This window comes from Andrena cerasifolii, chromosome 4 (assembly GCF_050908995.1).
Source record: "Andrena cerasifolii isolate SP2316 chromosome 4, iyAndCera1_principal, whole genome shotgun sequence".
Lineage (NCBI taxonomy): Eukaryota > Metazoa > Arthropoda > Insecta > Hymenoptera > Andrenidae > Andrena > Andrena cerasifolii.
The window spans coordinates 4,535,436-4,547,412 of NC_135121.1; the positions used below are offsets into that span (position 1 = coordinate 4,535,436).

The following is an 11,977-nucleotide window of genomic DNA, read 5'->3' on the forward strand; positions in this document are numbered from 1 at the left end:
TGCGAAGTTGATTGAACAAGAACTAGTAACGAATAACTTTGAACCAAATAAAGATTATTGAACTGAACTGAATTTAATTATTGAATATAAACCCGAACTATTAAGAAGCGAAACAAAGATATTTAAAGATTCATCAAAGGTTAGGCTTTATTGTAATACGTCCGTGCTTTTACAACGTCGGTGATGAATTGCGAGGCGAAGAAACAGGTTTCTTCGTACGTTCGTTCCTCTTTTTTTATCAATACATAGTTTTTCGAGCAATAAGGAAGGAGGCGAAGACAAATTTCTAATGTTATAGACTTCATCCTTAACTCTTTAAAGTTCAAACTTCGCGCTTTAAGAACTTGCGCTAAACGCCGCTAGGGCGAGGATCGCAACTCGCAACATTACAGTAAGCATAAAGGTAGATTCACACTATCCGTCTAGCAGGCGGTATTTGGAAGGCTGCCGTCCATCGAAATAGTCTTCAATGGGTTTAAACGTTAGCCGTTAGACAGTCGTCGGACGGAAAAATGTGAATGTCACCATGTAAAACCCATTGAAGAATGCTTCGACGCATGGCAACTTGCGTGTGGAAACGTTGGAAACGAATAAAGTATGAATTTAAATTTGTGGCGGCCTGACCATCACCACGCCTCTACAGGCAAAATAACTAACCACTCAAGTCGCTGCAGCGCCATAGACTAGTCAACTATCAAAACAAACGACCACAGCTCTAGTGACTGCTCCCCAGTCTCCTTCGGTTTAATGACACGAAACGTGCCTTTATACTTTTATTATAATCATAAGACTGTTGTACCTGGAATACATTAAATTTACTAACACCGTGTTCATCCGGACCTTCACTCTTCGTTAGTGGGATCATTATAGCCCACAAATTTACGTTAATAGCGCCATCTCTGTATTTTAGAACGTATTTGAACTGTCATATCGACAAACGATATCGGTCATCTTTTGAGGCTAGCGGTTAGAAATACATTCGGAAATATCTGCCGCAATAAATGCAACGCTCTCTTACTTCCCTCCTTTCAAACGTGTATCTGTTTTCTCAACGCATTCCCGTAAGACATCCTCGAACTACACGAAGAGAAACTCATGTTTTTAGAAATGTCATTGGAATGATTGTTTATCCACCATTTTGTTTTGCTGTCGTCCTCACAGTTTTTCCTGGCACCGTGGCCTATTTTACAATGAACTAGATTGACTCAAATTTGAAAAAACCGTCGTACTCGACGGCATTCTGTGCTTCGGGAAGAAATTGCTTTCAGTCGGATTTCAGTCAGTTCCTCTTTCTAATGAATATTCCCGTTATGAGGTTTCGTGAAATCTCGCCTCGAGTTCTGACCCAACTTTCCTGACTTCTCCGATCAAATGGCGATTACTAGATAAAACGAACAGTTTTCGCGTCATTCGCCACGTAAGTTCGATATTTTAGCTACGATCACTGACATCGAACGCCTTTCAATTTAATGCCTCGGTTGCGAAAATGCTTCAAGATTATCTACGGGTAGCGCATTATTCTCGCCGCGGTGGTTCTCCGAAGCCGCGCAATATTTTCAATCTTTTGCGTTCTTGTAATTTATGCCGCGGCAGTGTTTAGGGATTGAAAGTTAAATACCTCGCGTAAGGCACACGAACGACTCGTTTTTCTTTCGCAGGATGTCGGGTCAGAGTGGAGGGCATCGCTTAAGGTTGTCCAAGCTCAACGACCAGCTGATGTGCAGATTATGCGGCGGATATTTCATCGACGCCACCACTATTATCGAGTGCTTGCATTCGTGTACGTTTATCCATTCGTCGCTCATTCGATACTTTTGTCATTGCCGAATTAATCGAATTTCGTGATCTCGAAATTCATGAGCGATGGCCCAACCGTTTCTATGTAAGCGGCGATTAAAGTCGCGCTACAGTTTGCAGGAGCTGTATCGTCAAGTATCTGGAGAACAACAAGTATTGCCCGATATGCGAGGTGCAGGTGCACAAAAGCAAGCCGTTACTCAACATTCGTCCGGACCATACTTTGCAGGACATTGTGTATAAATTAGTACCTGGATGCTACCAGAGTAAGTCCCACGATTGTTTGGCAAGAATCCTTAACACGAATACCTGACCCCCGCTTCTGTACTTTAGACGAGATGCGCTGTCGGAGGGAGTTCTACTCCAAACATCCAGAAGCATGTACTCAAGCTGCGTCTCCGGAGGCGAGAGGAGAGTCTACCGAATCGCACATATATTCGCCGGACGAATCCCTCAGTTTGTCGTTAGAATACTTTAGCCCATCCAAGGACGCCAAGGAGCTGGCTACGAAACCTTTGCAAAGACGGTATCTTCGCTGTCCCGCGGCGGTGACGATCTTTCATTTGCAAAAGCTCATACGAGCCAAGTACGGACTAACCGATGCACACAGGGTAGACGTAATGTACAAAGAGGAACCGCTGTGTAGTAGTTACACACTGATGGACGTGATGTACATTTACCATTGGAGGCGGGTAAATATTAAACGCAGGAATGGATTCGCGAATTTAACAATTTCATTCTCACGAATATTTCACTCTGTTTCAGAAAGTGCCATTGCATTTAAGCTACAGGATATTCGAATCTTCTCCGAAGCGAATAAAGCTTTCGGAGGACAATGTCAGTTACAAGACATCTTTGCTTCGCGCTGGAATCGATACTGTCGAATCAAAAGAAGATAAGCCAGTTAAGAGGGAGTGGAAGGAGGTTCAGTTGAAAATCTCCGAGACTGGTATAATGAGCATTACGGATATAACTGACCAACAGTTCAAGAAGAACGCGAGAGTCGAAGAACCTGTTGCCACCATGGAAACAATAGATTCGTCGATAGTCGAGGAGAATATTAGCGGAAGTAATGCTTCCGAGGTTAAAAAAGAAAACGAGCACCCTTCGGTTAGACAAATCGTTGTCGACTGCGACGTGTCTTCGAAATTAAGCGAATTTGATAAGAAGAACTGTAATCAAACAGAAGTCGAGGATACTTCGACAGGGGACGTAAAGAATGTCGTAAAGTCTGAAAGTAAGGAAGAACCGAAGGATACTTCGGATAACAATAACGTTGAAGATAAAACGGTTTTACAAAGTAACGTGCAATCGCGAGAAGCAACGCCAACTGTGGCTAAGGAGGAAGCCAGAGGCAATAATGTTGATGCAGATCAGAAAGAGTCGAAGAATAATAATAATATCATTGTTACGGAGAGTAAAGTAGAAACTCTTAAACGACACTCAAAGAGCGAGGTAAAGCTTGTAAATACGGGATCAAAAATCAATGCGCTAAGCGTGAAGTTGCAGTTTCAACCTAAGGTTGGACAGAACAGTAGTAGTAATACTTCGAAAAAGGTGGCAAAGGATAGAAAGATTTCGCCGCAGTCGCTTAAAAAAGACGCAAGGACAACTGAGATCTGCTCGAAATCTGTAGAACCGAAAAGTCCTTCTGATATCCCAAAAGCGCAAGCCGTGACAAATAATTGTGAAACGATAGCAAGCAAATCGTTAATCCCGTGCTCTTCGAAAACGATGTCACCGAAACCAGCGCCCGAGTCGGAAGAAAATAGAAAGTTCGTACCTTCGGCGCATACAGCCACCGCAATTAGTACAGAGCCTGAAACGAAATCCGGCGTGAAAAATGTGCAATCAGTTGACCAGAATCGGTGTCCTCTCCAAGAGGAATGTGCTTCAGAGAAGAAAACATCTTTACCGGATCAGACTTCGGTAGAGCCTGTTCAAAGAACGAATGACCAAACAAACACAATTCCCCAAAAATCACCATTTACGCAGGCCGAATCGTTAACGAATGAGAATCCGGCATCCCTTAATCTCTCTGCAACGATCGGCAACGGAATCAACTCGACCTCCGCATCAACAATAAGTACATCCACGCCTACGTTTTCATACACGGTTCAGGACCTGGTGAACAGTACTATGTTGAAGAATTCCCTTAAAAGTCTGACGCCGTCGGCCACTCAGAAATTATCTACTACTACGGTTTCGGAGAATACAGTAACCACGTCCGCGATATCGGAAAGTCCTACTGCATTTTCTATGCCTCCTATGTGCATCTCTCCTTCCGTGAAAAATAGTTACCCAAGCCCGGGAATAAGTACTTCGCGGGAGTCGACTTCGAAAACGAATTTGGAAATAACCGGTGCATATTCTATACCACCCTGCCCAGATGCTATTCCGATATCTCTGATGAAGCCAACGGTCCGGAGGAACGAAGTGGTCACGAAGGGCTCGAATTTAAATGAGATTTGCGCGAAGATTGGAGCGTCCGGGTCGAAGATTAATGACATTTGTGCTAAAATTGGAGAGAATTCCAAGGAGAAGAACAAAACAGAAGCGAGAAGTAAATCCGACATTCCAGATTTGTTGAAAATTGGGAGAAAAAATAGCTCGTCATCTGTCGCGATCGATTCTACTAACAAGCAACAACAGCATGCAAATATTCCGAACGTACCCGTTTACGCCCCTAGTAGCAACGCAATTACCACGGAGAACAAAAGTGTTTATTCGAACGTGAAGGATAGCCTCAGAGCCACATCATTGGTATCTACTTCTCCCGTGACATCGCACGCGATACAAAAGATCCCTTCTTCTGTTTCGAAGAAACAGAGTCAAGCGGTTGGTTATAAGACTCTTCGTGACCCTCCAAGATGCTGGAATCCTACGCTTTCCAAAAACAATTACGTGGCCGTTAAGAATCAAAGTAAAGAGACGCAAAGTCAATTGCATCAGACCACGTTCTCAGAAAGGAGTAAATCCATTCAATCTAAACCAGCTAAGATCTTTAAAATGAGGAACATGCCCAGATATTTAGGTAATCCTGCCTCCGGAGTGAAACCAATGTACGGGATCGGTAACGAAAGTAAAGAGAAAGAACAGCCGCCGATAACAACAACGACGACGACAAATACGTCTAGCAATTCGAAAAACGGGAACTTGAGCATGATGAAAATAGATCCTAAAACCCTTTCTCCAATTGTTTCTACGGTCAATTCGCCCATCGTCTCACCACCTCCGTATTCTCCCAGCGCAAGAAGTTATCCAAACCCTCCGTTCTCAAGAGATATTTGTCGAAGCAGCGGTTCACCTATATCTCCGAAAAACTCTCCAGTAAATATGCTTTCCACAAGCCCCTTTATACCTTCCCCGACACCCAACATGAATCCCAGATTAATTTATCCTCATTTCCCATCCCCATTTCCAGATGCTACGAGATTTCCGAATCCTTTGATTCGTTCACCAATAGGAATTCCATCTCCCAGTGCCTTCCATAGTAGTTTGCCTCCTTCGATTAATAAATTGTATCAGCGGTCCAGTTATATTCCACAAACTACTGGCTTTTCTCCAGTTTCTCAGCCCCCGACGGTTCAGAGAATACCACCAACCACATACTCTTCGCCTAAGTCACCTAAAACTACCTCCTTAACAGCCATCTCGCCCGCGTCCTACGGTTTGGCCAAATCTGAGATGCAAATAGTTGCAACAACATCTCTCGAAACTAGTAACTTGCTTCTTCCAGAAAACACACCGCAGGAAGATCTCAGTGCATTCAATCTGTCCAAGACCGGGAGCTTCTGCAATTCAGAGACAGTTAACATAGCAACAGAGATAATTCGAAATTCCAAGTCGACTACACATCCTCTTCCTTCGAATGTTGCCCAGGGCAAGAGCACACCGACGACCAATTCAAAGGCCAAGCCGGACACTTCTCAAGCGGGAAGTGGATACGATCAGAATAAGGAGAAGTCAGAGAAACAATCGAAGAGATGCGAGGAAGATAATTCTTATGCGTCGAAAGGACAGAATTTGGAGAAGAAGAGATCTGACGAAAGCAGTGACAGTGTAAATAAAAGAAAAGAGAAGTCGGTCTCTCATATGAACGGGGATGTTTCCCGTGAAAACAATGAGGAGGCACCAACAGAACAAGTTGCGGAACAACAGAAGGAGCAGAATGAAACAAAAGTGAAGCAAGTTTCAGACAAAGTTGTTGAGAACCCGCAAGGAGAATTCAAAACCGCGGAGTGTAAAAGCACCGAGGAACAAGGAAAGAGATCTGAGGCGCAAATTAGTAAAACGGAGACGTAATTTCAGAGTTCAAAAATCATTTCACATATGTACATTTTTTGTAAAATTCGAAAGCTTCAGTTATTACGACAGTCTGTCTTAGAGAAGATTTTAGTGGGCTACACTTTGTATTTCACACTTTTGACAAATTTTTTGATAATGTTCTCGATAAAAGATGAGTGCATATTATGCACTATTTTTAACTGTTACGATTTTCCAATCGCGAAGCATTAAGAACATTTGAAATAACATAGTTACCGATTGAAAGTCGTAATAATTGAAAATTGATGCATAGGCGGATTGCACAAAAAAAAAAAACAAAACGAAAGAAACGAGTAAATAGGCTCAGTCACTTGTGAAATAAGGAACATACGACGTTTACGTAGAAACGATTACGTATTATGAATCTATGTAACATTATTTGTGTAATGTCATCTGACAAGATGATTCCGTGAAGTCTCTTAGTTTACAGTATTTGTCATGCTTTCGAATGGATTTTATTGACCAGTCTTTGATGTGTATCAGTCAGCCAGATATCCAACCAAAGCCTCGAAAATTAAACGATCTTATCTACCAGAACCGATTTAGCCACAATAAGGGTTTTTTCGATTGGCTCTGTTTTCGTGTACTCTTTTTAAAAAGAAAGCAGTTATAGTAAAATATCCGAGGCCTTATCACAATAATCTTATATATGAAGTAACGTTAAAAATATCGATCAATAAGGGAGATCGCTGTTAAATGATTTACAAAAAAAAAAAAAAAAAGAAAAACTATTACGCCCCGAGTAATTTCTCTCTTTCCAGCTTAATTAGTTAATACTATCGATGTATCGTATTGCACCGAATTATTGAAATAGCACGCATGGACAAGGAAATCCACCATTAATTTTGCTAAGTGCCGGAAAGAAAGAAATAGTTAATGTATAGAGAAATTTTAATATTCGACGACCGTTTCTTTTTTTTTTAAGATACATTTACTTGTAAATAGTGTATAATGATTCAAAGAAATCTATATCACGTATTAGATATAAAAAAAATTATCGATTATTAATATAATTTAACATGCATATTTTTAGGAAGTAAGAACCGTAACGATAGTATTTTTTTGTCTAATACGAGAAAGCAATTTTTAGAGAGATGTCTGATTGTAGAGCAAAAAGCGAAATGTATTTTTAATAAGTTATTAGTTGTGTGTGCGCGCGGCTCTTTTGTATACAAGGTGTACCTGAGTGAGTGAGCGAGCGAGAGAGAGAGAGAGAGAGAGCGAGAGAGAGAGAGAGAGAGAGCGAGAGAGAGAGAGAAGCGTGTGTATAATTTTTGCGCGAGAAAAATTTCAATGACGCTCGAACCGGAGCGGTTCGGGCGAAGTTTTCGAGATTGTTTTATTTATAAAAGAAAAAAAACGTTGATCGTCATTTGTTTTCGAATTTATGCAAGTGTTCTGCGTATGCCTGTGTGCGCGCGCACATACGCTCCCACGCACGCGCGCGCGTTATCATTACAGTAATAATACTACGTGAAGTAGGGGATGTTTTAATTACAAAAATATAGTTGATTATACTTTACACAGTCTGTTATTTGTATAAGATTTTACCATTACACTTATACGCATAAAATTGAATTTATTATTAAACGATTATTATAATAATCCTTGTGTAAATGTTAATATACATGTATAATGTCATAAGTTGCTGATAATCATTTCCGTGGATCGCGCACGATACCGCAGGTAGTTGCAAACAGGCAGAGATGCTTGCAATAGAATCTTAAGACATCATACATGTGTAGTATTGTATTAAGTAAACCAACAACTCCGACGGTAGAGCTAAACGTTAGTCAGTTTCTCTGAGTATCTGATGGCATCTTTAAGCTTAAACACTAATTCCTGCAGCTGCTGTATTGTACATGAAAATGTTATATGGTTTATCGTTTCGTGTTCTTTAGTACTAAGTCGCACATGGTAAAGAGGAACACCCAGCGAATCGCACGTGTCCAACTGAAAATCATTTTCGTATAAATAAAGCGTCAGTGGATGAAACGTTCGGTGTTCTATTCACCGATCGATTACCTTGACGCGATAATCAAGGCGCCAGTCTACGTCGACGACGTGTCTTGGATTGATGCCAATCAATTCCAGCCGAGACTGTATCGTTTTCTTCTTACTACTGTACACTTCGCACAGTTTCCTTGACCTATCTCCGTCGATGCTCGCTCGGCACAAAAAGTTCCTCAGACTTTCCTCGTCTAAATCGTGCCGGGCTGCTTCTACAAACAAGCACATTATGTCGGCGAAGATCTTCTTTTCTGAACCTGCCTTCGAATCTGCTGCTTTAATAATGCCTATAATATTGTTATTACAGAATAAGTACGGGCTGTTTAAAACTACTAGTTTGAAAACTATACCCAAAGAAGGATACCTACATTTTGCCCCCACAGAGTTATCGCATACATGAGAAACAGCGGTGTCTAAAATTTGTGAGAAATTATCTTCGGTAATAATGCTTGTATTCAAAATATTAGTAACACCTTCTATGGTATCTTTCGATAACTCCATCATTATTACTACCAGTTCGCTTGAACTCGCTTACTGGCACACCAAGTTTGATTAAGAAGCAATTTATTATAAAAGAATGAAGTATCGAAGCGATTTCGTTACTTTTGTAATGTGCATTTGACGAAGTTGTTCAATCAACTTATAAACAATATTCAAACACTGTATAAAATTGTATAAAGTTTTGTAAAACTGAACGTTCGAAGATTATACGATTGTAAAGCAAATGGGATTAGAGGTTACCTTCAGGAATCAACAATATCCGAGTTGTTTAACCATTATTGTAGGTTTCGAAAACGCGCTGTGTTCGGTATAGTGTACAGTAAGACGATAAATTTTATTAATTTTGTTTAATATACTTAATACAATGTTACGCATATGTATACTCGTTCTCAAATATGAAGGAACCTGTCAACGGACGAGTTTAGACCGGTTCTGCGCAGGTGGACGCTCATTGGTGCCGGGAGAAGCCACTATTGGCTGTATCCCCACCAACGTTTTTTCGGAGCCAATGAGCTGAGTCTGCAGGCGCGAAACGGGTTCCTTCACATTCGAACGAACATAGTACTGCAGTCGACAGTTTACCGCACAATCCAACCGTAGGTAGTAATGCTACCTCACGAATTTAAACATATATACCAGGGGTTGAAACGGTTCCGAGAATAACTGTTTCAAACTGTTATATATCGTTATGTTTTGACTGAAACGGTTATGAAAAACCAATATTCTGAATAACTGTTATGAGGAACCGAAATTTCTGGCTATATCGATTTCGGTTACGGTTCTGCAGAACCGATATTATATCTGTTCCGTAACGATTATATATCGGTTTTATGACAGTAAGGAGGCACGCTACATTAATAAGTGTTTAACTTAAACGTAACTTAAAAAAAAAAATTATTTCAAACTCTTTTTGAGAATCAATTTATTCTTCATAGATTTATTATTTAATCATAATCTTAAAGGCGCTTACGCATGGTTGAGGCGAGCCCAGCCCATAGCGAGACTTTACTGTATAACCGATATATAACCGTTACGGAACCGATATAATATCGGTTCTGTAGAACCGAAACCGATATAATAGGCCAGAACCGTTTTCACTCGTAACTGTTTCAAGATTATTTCGGTTCTCATAACTGTTTTGAGAACCGAAACCGATATCATAACTGTTTTCAACCCCTGATATATACATACACACATCGATCCTTGTTGTGTAATGAAAATTTTAAATAACTTGAACATTATTTAAAAAATAAATAAATGCAAAAAACTTGTATAATAAAAATAATGGAAATGTCGGGACTTAAATAGATATCAGTCAATAGAAAAACACATATGCCCATACTGCACACTTCGTTGCAGCAACGTTGCGGTGCAATATTGCAGTGGCAACGTTCCGGCACTATGGGGAAGATGACTGCAACTTTTTCCCACCCATGACGCCACCAGCACACGTGCCACTTGTCATCGGTGTGTTATAAAACATTAATATGTAACTACCAACTTCATACATTCCACAAATGAAAAATTCGCGCCCAAACCATTCACACATGCGCACTCATGCAAAACCGCAGTACATGCGCTAGTGGCGCCATCTGCGCCGAGCTTTGCGGCATCTTCCGCATTGTTGCAATATTGCCGAGTAATATTGCGCACATATTGCCGTACAATATTACTGCAATATACCTACCTGCAGGGCCGGCTTTAAAGCGGGGCAGGCAGGGCGACCGCTCGGGGCGCCAAATCTGTAGGGGCGCCGCTGTATGCGTTCATTCATTTATATGCATTCTGCTAATTGTTTGTTTTTATTGTTTTCCTGTGTTTTAAGCAGGATAGCGTTGCAAGCTTGTTTTTGCTTATATTGCCCAACGAACTATAGTCCCATTTTTTCCCCCTCTCTCCTTCGGGTCCCAGCAGCAGCAGCGCACCGGGAGAAAGGTGGTCTCCCATCTTTCCCTAGTACACCGTCCCGTGATGCTTAACTTCGGTGATCTAACGAGAAACTGTGTTTTCTGCTAATTGATTTTAGTGCCGTTGGAGGGGCGCCATGACAATCTTGTCCGGGGTGCCAAGTACGCTAAACCCGGCCCTGCCTACCTGCCATATTGCGCACACGTTGCCGAGCAGTATTCCTGCAATGTCACCTACCATTTAAATCTAAAATATTTCCGTTGTTTTTAATGTTACGATTAAATGTCTAAGGAAAAGTGTTTGCTTCAGAGGGGCAATTATTGTGATATAGAAGAATTTTTCCTCAAGGTCATATTTTCGGAAATTTCAAGGTCATCGACGTTTTTTTTAGTGGGATAACGAATTTTTATTAGTGTAACGTTATAGCTAATAAAATGACAATTTCAATCATGTATAATTTGTTGTCCTTCAAATGACCTTCGGACAAATAAATCAAAACTTCGACAAAAGTTTCCCGCCCGCTGAAGTGGACGTGGTTGAACTGTTCATTGGCCAGCGATTTATTTCACTCGATTTTTTTTTTTTTAGGAACATTAAAAACTAAAAGTACCAACAATTGCTGATCATATGCGTCAACGTGTTAAGGCAGAATGCAGGAATATCCCCCCAAAATATTAAATAGTGTGCAATATTCTTTACGAAGCAGATTACAAAATATGTTTGAATACTAACGGCCACCATTTTGAACATATTCTTTAACATTCTAGTTTGGTACATTTAATAGTATGAAATAAAACATTGCATTTCCTGCGTACGTTAATTCATACTTTTTTAACCCTTAACTTGTATCCTGGGGTCGCTCGTGACCCCAAGCACCCAAATTTCCATATACAATTTTCGGTTGTCTCAGTTGGTAAACTGAATTTCTAATTAATTTTATAATAATAGTTTAACTTTCTACGATTCTATTATTTTCTACATTACCTAAGAAGAAAATATTCGTAGTGGTTGCTCTAGTGTCGACTTTACAAATTTCTGTGCCCTTTTTTATTTGGGGTCTGCCACGACCCCAGTATACCAGTCACGTTTGCCAAAAACAGTATACCAGTTAAGGGTTAAGAATAACTTCTCCGAAAGTTATTTGAAGTTCAATACATTGAACACGGTTGAATTTGTCTTTTTATTGGCTATAACGTTACACTAATGAAAATAAGTCATCCCAATTTAAAAAAAATAACGACGATCTTGGAATTTCGGGAAATATGACCGTCCGGAAAATTCTCCTCCATCACAATAATTGCCCCTCCGAAGCAAACATTTCCTCGCATCATAAAAAACAATGGGGATATTTTAAATTTAAATGTTAGTTGATTCACCCTGTATATTTTAACGTGTCGATTGACACTGGGTGGAAGTTATAGTACTTATAAAGGTA

General features: G+C 40.4%; 2 protein-coding genes and 1 long non-coding RNA gene across 3 annotated transcripts in view; 2 read left to right on the forward strand and 1 right to left on the reverse strand.

The window, feature by feature from the left end:
* LOC143368637 (uncharacterized) overlaps nt 1-11,977 on the forward strand; it is a 62,716-nt gene that overhangs the window by 19,737 nt on the left and 31,002 nt on the right. The gene's annotated exons all lie outside the window — the stretch shown is intronic.
* Nucleotides 935-7,728, forward strand: LOC143368604 (uncharacterized). Its single transcript, XM_076811504.1, has 5 exons — nt 935-1,417; nt 1,659-1,780; nt 1,911-2,063; nt 2,131-2,489; nt 2,563-7,728. The coding sequence occupies exons 2-5, from the start codon at nt 1,660-1,662 to the stop codon at nt 6,100-6,102; spliced, it is 4,173 nt and encodes a 1,390-aa protein (XP_076667619.1). The 5' UTR covers nt 935-1,417; nt 1,659; the 3' UTR covers nt 6,103-7,728.
* Nucleotides 7,636-9,033, reverse strand: LOC143368605 (COMM domain-containing protein 3). Its single transcript, XM_076811505.1, has 4 exons — nt 8,875-9,033; nt 8,502-8,793; nt 8,149-8,420; nt 7,636-8,076 (listed from the first exon to the last, which is right to left on the reverse strand). Exons 2-4 carry the CDS (start codon nt 8,635-8,637, stop codon nt 7,906-7,908), a joined length of 579 nt encoding a protein of 192 aa, XP_076667620.1. The 5' UTR covers nt 8,638-8,793; nt 8,875-9,033; the 3' UTR covers nt 7,636-7,905.